The following is a 9012-nucleotide window of genomic DNA, read 5'->3' on the forward strand; positions in this document are numbered from 1 at the left end:
AATCCATGAAGTCGCCCTCCTGTTGCAAGGATGGGCTCTTCCCCTTTTCTGACTTCTTTGCCACTTTGAGGGATTGCATGTTGCATCCTCTGGCAGATACCTGGACGTTGACCACCTCGTCCTTCTCGTCCTTGGAGACGAGCTTATGCGCTTCCCCCCGGTCCGAGACATACATCAGTGTCAGGGCCCGGACGGACATCACGGCGTCGGTCTCGCTCAGAGTGACTCGGCCTATGAGAACGTTGTAGGAGGACGAGCCGTCAATGACCACGAACTCAGCTAGGACATTCCTAGCCGCGTTCCCCTCGCCGAACATCACCGCGGTCGATTGACCCTGGGGTACCAGGCCGGCCCCGAGAAAGCGTACGGCGGATTGGTGCAGGGGCTCAAGTCCTCAACCTTCAGGCCGAGTCCCAGAAAGCACTCCCTGAACATAATGTTTGTGTAGGCGCCTGTTTCAATCAGGCACCTCTTGACCAGGTGGTTGGATATGTCCAAGTGGACTACAAGTGGGTCGCTGTGAGGGGCGATGACTCCCTCGTAGTCCTTCTTCCCAATAGTTATATCGGGGATGTTGGAAGCGGTGGCCGCTGTGTTGGGCACAAAGTTGATGGCCTGATAAAGCTCGTTCAGGTGCCTTTTGTGCCCATGAGCGGACCCCCCCCCCCGTTCTCGTTGCCCCCGATGACGACATTGATCACTCCTATCCGTTCGAAGACGGATTTTTTATTCGAGCCGCCGGCATCGGTCTTTTGGCCTTTGGCGACATACTTGCCAAGGCTCCCCTTCCGGATCAGCTCTTCGATGGCATTCTTCAGATGCCGGCAGTCGTCAGTCAAGTGGCCGGTGTGGCCATGGTACTCGCAGTACTGGCTTGTGTCACCGTCACTCCTCGGCCTGGGAGGCCTTTCCCACTTCTGACCCTCGTTCTTGCTCAGGGCGAAGACCTCGGCGGCAGATACGACCAAGGGGGTGTGGCCATTGAAACGTTTCTAGTGGTTCGGTCCTGAACTCCCCTCGGCGCCCGCCGAGTCCTGTTTCCTGGCGGATCTGTCAGACCGTGACCTATTACTGTCAGGGCGTCTTTCGTCCGGGTTGTTCTCCCGGCGGCTCTTACTCTCTGAGTGCTCGGCCTCGCTGGGGCCCACCCAGGTTTTGTGGTAGTCCTCCACCTTTATGGCTTGATTGGCCAACTTCCTGGCGGAGTCTAAGTTCAGGCCGCCGCACTTGATAAGCTCGTTTTTTAGGTCTCCTCTCGGGAGGCCTTTCATCAGCGCGAAGGCCGCCAGTTCGCTGTTCAGCTCACGAATCTGCTGAACCTTGGCGTCGAACCTCTTCACGTAACTCCGGAGAGACTCGCCTCCTTCCTGTCTGATGGCAAGGAGGTCCGATGTCTCAACGGCCCTCCTCTTGTTGCAAGAATATTGGGCTAAGAACGTGTCCTTTAGGTCGGCGTAACAGTATACCGACCCGTCGGGTAGCCCCTTGTACCAACTTTGTGCCATCCCATGCAGTGTCGTTGGGAAGACTCGGCACCAAACCTCATCGGGTTGTTCCCAGACCGACATGTGAGACTCGTAAGCCTCGACGTGGTCGGTTGGGTCGCCTTCCCCCTTGTATGCTATGGGTGGCAACTTCAGCTTAGTCGGCACCGGGGTATCTAGGACGTAGGCGCTGAGGGGCTGTCTGACTACGTGTCGAACGACACGCGGCGATCGGCTCCTCACATCCCTAGTCCGGCTCCTCTCCCCGTGGCGGGAAGGGCTTCTTCTCCGACTCTGGTGAGTCGGGCTTCTTCTACTCCTCCGGGGGGGTGCCTCCTTGGCGCTGCGGGTGTAATTCCAGAGCAGTTATTTGTTACCACCCGTGCTTGTAGAATGACGTCTTTGGTTGGCTTCTCCTTTCGGTCTCCTGAAACAGTGAACAAACTGAGGGCTCGGCTTTGGACCGAGCGAACTCACTCCGACGCTCAAGTCAGTAACTTAGAGAGGTAAGTTGTGGTTACTTGGCGAAGTATGTATTGTAGAGAGATAAGGAAGATATTACCAGATGAATAGTGATTCTTAGGTTAAATTGTGGATCTGCTCCTCAATGAGAGTTGAGGAGTATTTATAGACTTTCACCTTTTGTCACGTAGTGGCCAAGTGGCCAAGTGGCTAGCAGGTGGAAAGACTGATCTACCCCTCGGCCGAGGGACCCATGGCAGGCCGGCGGGCCCTGTTGACTCACCGCCGAGGGGTCTTGGGTATGAGTTCGCGGATGCGTGCCTCGGCTGGCTAGTTGTCCCCGCCGAGGCACAAGAGACAGGCCGACAGGCGGCGTCGGTTAGGCTGTCTAAGCCGTTGACTTGCTGTGGATATCTTTGACCTTGCTCAATATGTTGACTTGGTCAGCGGGTGCAGAATATGCCCCATCACCATGAATAATACTTATTTTACAGAGTATGTATTTTATATATTCTAACAATCAACTTAACAAGGAGTTAGACGGAAAAATGAGCTTGGATCGTGTTTTAAAATAATTAACTAAGTTTAGGGGTAGACGGTAGAAAATGAAAAACATGTATAGTATCTCATAGACAATGAAATAATGGAGGATACATCATAGAAAACAATTAGTCTTATTATTCCAACGCTAGCACGTACAATATGTGAACCTTAATATTCGCTCAATCAATAAACTTCAACGGGTCGTAACAAGTTCGTACGTTGCATAACTCACCAACAAGCTAAGCCATATATAAACGTTTTTCAATATCTTGATGATGATCAATAACTGACTGACGACCAGCTTTTATGAGATGGTACGAACTCTTTCTTCCTTCACAAATTTATTGTAAAACGGGTTTTTCATACTTCCTTTTACGATGATAGAAAACATCGAGCAATTGTACCATTAGCTCCATTAGGATAAAACCCACCAGGCTTACTCTCATTTCCATGAGAGTAACATATCCTTAGTATTCCCTCTGGCTCTCTAGCATACCCTACGGAATTCTCGTCACCAGAAAGTATATTTAGCGGTATTTTTCCTTCAGGGCCGAGTTTTGGGTTAACGAATAATCCTTCATCCTTTGTTCCTTCTTTTGACAAAGTATTTCTTATAATTGAAAGTTTGTTTGTGAATTCTTGCACTGGTATTCCATAGGGATGCACCCTTTGTAACCTTCGCTCGTATAGTAGTGTCCGGACGACCGCGTCTTGGCCCGACTGCACTGCTAATAGTGATCCTACTAGCTGCATTTTGAGAGGAAAAATTTTAGTAAAACAATCTTGTTGTTAATCTAATTGCAAAAAATTTACGAGTAATATATTAATAACTTTTGATGATATAACTAGTTTTGGAGCCCGTGATTTAATCACGGGTTCGTTAATAATTTATTGTTTTAATCAGCTTGAAGATTATGAACTATGAATGTTTATCTTCCAACAAATATTTAGGCGTCGTTATTTTATGTTCTTTTTATTGATTGAATGAATTAGAGTGTTTAGACCGACAAAATAAAATTTCAAAGGTGTTTAAGGTAGACAAGTAGATATATTGTGATAACACAAGAGATGATAATCGTAGACAAAAATATGACAATGTGCATATGTAGTATAAATGAGGAGGGAAGCCAAAAATTCATTATTTAAGAAAAAAGTGATATGCTAAATTAGTAGAATGTATTAATTATTAATAGGTATAAGGATGAGAGGAAACTAAAAAGTTTATTACATTTACATTCTTTTGTCACATTAATTAAAATTTGTCATTTTAGGTACCATTTAATTAAATTGTATAGATTTATTTATAGATGAGTGAATAAAATCAATGCCATGTAACTATAAATTGATAATCTACGTCACATTAAAATTTTCATGTTACATTTAATTAAATTTGTCATTTTAAGTACTCCTTTAATTAGATTGTATAGATTATAGATGTGGTTTTAGGGACGCCGCATGAAACTTCATAGTGAAAAGAGTTGCATATTCAACTAACAAAAAGTTGCTTAAGGTAATATTTTAAATTAGACATAAAATATTATAGCATATTAGGAGGTTTTTGAGAGTTGTCATATGACAATTAAATACTACTCAAGTTAGTATTTTAATGGTATTTTATAGATGATTTAGCTAGTCATTTAACTATATTGTATAGATAGAAATATATTCCAACGCAGACATCGGCAATTCAAAGGCATTTTGGCAAAAAAAATTGGAGAAGATGATATTTTGAAAATTGTATATGTAGTTGATTCATATGTGGGTGGAGTAAAAGAATAGGGGATTACTAATCCGATTTTGTTTTTTAAAGAAGGAAAAAAGAGTGGATTAAAAAATAATTTATTGCTAGGTGCCTTTTAATCGATGTCTACGTGACATTTATAATCCTAGGTGGCTTTTAGTCGATGTCTACGTGACATTTAATAGGTGTTTCAAATAGTCTTTTAATAAAATTTTATAGATTAGAGTGACACGCGGATTAAGATGTGGCATTGCAAATGCATACGTGGCTTTTCCTTACCCTACGTGGCATTGTCTGCATGGCCTTTTGAGACTAGCCTTTTAATAAGATTTTATAGAAATGATAATTCCACGGGTTAGCCTCTTATGGACATATCCGTCTTAAAAATATAAAAAATTAAATAATACTCTCTTCACATTTTAATGTTCTTTTCATTTCTCTATTAAAATGTGACCAGTAGTTTATGTACCCATTTTATTACTTTTTATACCATTTTTCTATCAATTTATAATTATTTACTCAATAAGTTTATCAAAAGACCGTCTATCAGGAGACATACGGAAGTAAATAACAATAGGTAAATACAATATTATTATATTATACTCAATATGGCCCATGGATGAAACCAGCCCGCTTGCCCGGACCCCAACCCGGCCCGACCCGCCATATACACGGGTTGGTTCCGGGGTCCCCAAATGTCAAACCCGACCCGCCCAAACCCGAACCCGCCCATAAACCCACCTCACGGGTCATTTTTGACCCGGTCCGGCCCGGGCCGATTTCGGGTCTCTCAAACCCTGACCCAGCCGACCCGCACTGATGACCATCCCTAATACCCAATGTTATATTGTGAAATCAACATAAATACTGACCTTTTGAGCTTCAGTAGATTGGAGCTTGGGAATGGTACCAACATAAGAAGTTAGACCAAGAGGAAACAACAAATAAGTGGCAATCAAATAGTTAATGGAATTTGCATAAGGGTCAAAATGAGGAACAATTGGTCGTCCGAATGCTTGAGTCATCACAGCTGCAAATTGGTCTTTAGTTAGATTCATTAGTGGTCTTGGGAATCCTGGCACCACTTTTTTAATTGCCCTACACAAAATTTAATCATGTAAAACAATTTTACAAAATGTATAATGCGAGAAGAAATGATAAAAAATTTACTCAAAGTTGATTATTTTGTATGCGTTTTCTCAATTCATAAACTTAATTATTGAAATTACCGATTATTGCTTATTGTGAAAAAAAAAAAAGCTAATCATTTTGTAATACCTTAAATCATATTTTAAACGCGTCTTTTATTTATGTCCTATGATAAATTTTTGCTGATAATCAGAATAGGTGAATTATATCATTTTTCCACCAAAAAGCATATTCTCAAAAAAGGAAACTAATAATAATTATATTTCATTCACTAAATAAGAAAACTAACAATTACAATTTAATTCATCTATTATATATTCATTAAGATTAATCTTTCAACAAATTATATTATTTTCACTAACAAACTCCAAACTATAATATTTTACTTAAATCAAAATAAAGATATAAAATTATTAATTGCTAAACTATATTGATCCTATTACTAGATGATGAGTTGAACCATATTCTGTATAAAACCAAAATAGAAATCGTTGGTTATTATTTTCGTGACAAAAAAAAAATAAAAAAAATATATATAAATTGAAATTCATTAGCATTATGCTATACAAATATTTTCATTAAAATATATTTCAAGTCATTACTCAATTCTCTTAACTAATTTTAAGTTATAGCTTTTATTTATCAAAGCAAAATACAATTATGCAAAATGTAAACAATGAAAGACACTAATACTATATAAGTAATTTTATAAAAATATTAAACATTAAATGTCATGCATATAATGCACGGGGTCTAAACTAATAATTTCACTAAATACGGGTTAAGTTTAAGAAAAAACGGTGATATGTAAAAATTTTGAGTATGAAAATTCTAACCTTATATTACCAACTTTCTGAAGACCTAGTTGATAAATGATACTATGGGTAAATGGGTCAAGGAAAGCTTTTTTAGATCCCTTTGGAGTAGGTCCACGGGCGGCTAGGTCAGGGGCGACCTTGTCTAAACCGTAACCAAGCGCTCCATGTAATAAGAACTCGGCTTCTAAATACACTAAATTTAAGTTAAATTCAATCAAGTCTATGTCTTGTTGCGGAATTGTTTGATTTGTTTGATTTTGAGAGATGGTAAAAGAGTTCGAGACATTTACGAGCGAAAATAGAATTGCTACGAGTGTGAATTTGAGTATAGAAGTGGTTAATATTGCCATTTTTAAGATTAAATGGAGGTATATGTAAAATAATGCTACAATTGTTTGATATTGCATGTACGTTCTTCATGTATTTATAGGGTTACTTGTGGACAAAGTCAAGATCTAATTTGTTTATCGTTTGATGAAGTTAGGACACTTGCCTAGCTATAGCCTATATTGGAAATATTGCTAAATTAAGAAGTAATAATGTGCCTTCCATTTTGGGAGGAATGTTTAGTGCAAAGATGTAATAAGTGAGGTATTGGAAAAAATTAAGAAACTATTAATAGTAATTTAATTTAACATTATCTTACATAAAATTTACATATATTATCTAAAGTGTGGTTATTCATATTTATCTATGATAAAATAAATCATGATCTAATTACCGGAGATCTACTAAATTTTGATGACCGCTTTAGATCATATATATAAATTTTATTTATTTAAATATTTATGGTAGGGCGACTTTAATTAATTTAATTTGTACTAAAAATCGTTCTTAATAAATACTGTACGTACGTAAATGTGTTTTCGTACTCATAGTTATTATAAATTATGACCCACATTTGACAATCACTTTACATTTTTTTTCCTCCACATCATTTTGCATGGTATAACTAAGCCCAATTCCATTGATATCAAAAATTTTCGCATTTTTCATTTTTTTTAGTAGGGGGCGAGCGCTTTTACTAACCCCCTTAAATTTGCTACTTACTATAACAAAGCCCACATCCACTAGTATCAAAATATATATGGTATAAAGTATTCTAGCCTAATTACAAAGAAATATTTACTCTAATAGCGCTATGGCGTTGAAAATTTGAGTCGCACATGGGGTGCACTTAGGATGAATTTTGTGATTTTAGCGTATAATTGATTGTATTAAAGTTTTGAGTTAAAAGAATTCTATTTTAGCATGTACTTTCTTTGTCTCCAATAAATAGTTTATATTTGCTTTATTTTATAAAAGAGAAAAATTAAATGTAAAATATTAAATGGGTACTTTGTGCAATTAAGACATGCATGCTATTTGTGCAAAATAAAAACACGTACTTTCCATAAGTTGTTCAAGACTTCTATTAGTTTCCTAATTTCACTAGGTTTCGAGGTTCAGATAAACTTGGTTGTCAAGTAATTACATCACTATATATATCCCAACAATTGCGAAAAAATTGGAGTTCGTGTGATATTGTTGGAACATATACAATTTTCCACCTGTTTAAAAAAAATAAAAAATAAAATAAAGAATGGCCACCGTAACAAGCCCTACCACAGTCTCAACATTGCCGTCGTCAACGGAAACCATCAACCCTTCAAACAGCCTGAATACGGAGAGGCGGCAGTGGCGGTGGCCTTATGGCCGAGTTCCAACGCAACGATCGAAGCCTTCGTCTACACCCACCGTGGAGAATGTACTCAAGAAAAAACAGCTTGCTATGCTTTTGGGGGAAGAATACGATGCTGATATTGATGAAGATGAGTATGATATCGATGAGGATGAGGATGAGGATGAGGATGAGGATGAGGATGAGGATGAGGATGAGGATGAGGATGAGGATGAGGATGAGGATGACGATGACGATGATGATGAAGACGAAGATATGTACGAAAAAGACGAATATGAATATGTAGCTTTGGATGATGATAATGATTCAAGTACTACTTCATCTGATATGTCCGATATTGATGATGATATGTTTCATCAAGTCTGTCTTGGCCGCTGAATCTATTGAGTTTGCATGATCAATTAGTAATTTATTGTGAAATCGTCTCTTACAAGAATTTGTGTATTTTGATAGTGATAATTTGGTTGATGTTTGTTGGACCAATTCAACGATTTCCGTACCTTTTTTTCACGTATATAATCCGTAATATATCGTGATCAGTGTTTGTCTGCGTTAAAAATTGATCAATTTGCTAATGTGTATTTCTATGATGGTGCTACAATTAAAAATTTACGGTTTTATGTTTTAGGTCGAATTTCTCGCAAATATTAAGTTGATTCGTTATAGGTGTCCTTTATTATTTTGATTCATGTCGACGTTAGGAAAAATATTACTCCGTAGTTAAACTCTTCCTCGTCGATCTTTTTGTTGTCCTAATTGTATTCAAGATATACTATTACTAGTTTACTACAATTACTTAATTACCCCTAACCTTTGTGACTTTGTGTACACAACCCTATCTCCTTACACAAATTTTTATTTAAGACGGACATATTCGTCTTAAGTTTAAGACAGACATCTAGTATTATTTCACAACCAATATATACAATACATGAAACTCAATATTCGATAAATCAATGAACTTCGTCTGATAACAAGCCCGTACGTTATATGAGCCAACAACATCCCATAAACACCTTCCAATATCGAACAATGTACGTAACCGATTTCCCAATTGACTTTTTTCAGTGTAGAGGCAAGTCACAAGAGCGAATATGATGGTAAACAATTATGTTAGTAATTCTTTATTCAATT

The 9012-nt window shown here is 38.3% G+C and overlaps 1 protein-coding gene across 1 annotated transcript; it reads right to left on the reverse strand.

The window, feature by feature from the left end:
• Positions 1-2552: 2552 nt before the first annotated feature.
• On the reverse strand, positions 2553-6607 carry LOC141618729 (desiccation-related protein PCC13-62-like). Its single transcript, XM_074435809.1, has 3 exons — positions 6216-6607; positions 5103-5328; positions 2553-3236 (listed from the first exon to the last, which is right to left on the reverse strand). The coding sequence occupies exons 1-3, from the start codon at positions 6602-6604 to the stop codon at positions 2862-2864; spliced, it is 990 nt and encodes a 329-aa protein (XP_074291910.1). The 5' UTR covers positions 6605-6607; the 3' UTR covers positions 2553-2861.
• Positions 6608-9012: the final 2405 nt, after the last annotated feature.

This window comes from Silene latifolia, chromosome X, assembly GCF_048544455.1.
Source record: "Silene latifolia isolate original U9 population chromosome X, ASM4854445v1, whole genome shotgun sequence".
Taxonomy (NCBI): domain Eukaryota; kingdom Viridiplantae; phylum Streptophyta; class Magnoliopsida; order Caryophyllales; family Caryophyllaceae; genus Silene; species Silene latifolia.

What these genes read in the sequence shown, in the direction of transcription:
- LOC141618729 (XM_074435809.1), bottom strand. Translation starts at nt 6,604, where the DNA reads ATGCAATATCAAACAATTGTAGCATTATTTTACATATACCTCCATTTA. An exon ending in CAGAAAGTTGGTAATATAAG is followed by an intron (nt 5,329 to 6,215) that starts GTTAGAATTTTC and finishes AATTTTGTGTAG; the next exon opens with GGCAATTAAAAAAGTGGTGC. An exon ending in AATCTACTGAAGCTCAAAAG is followed by an intron (nt 3,237 to 5,102) that starts GTCAGTATTTAT and finishes CTCAAAATGCAG; the next exon opens with CTAGTAGGATCACTATTAGC.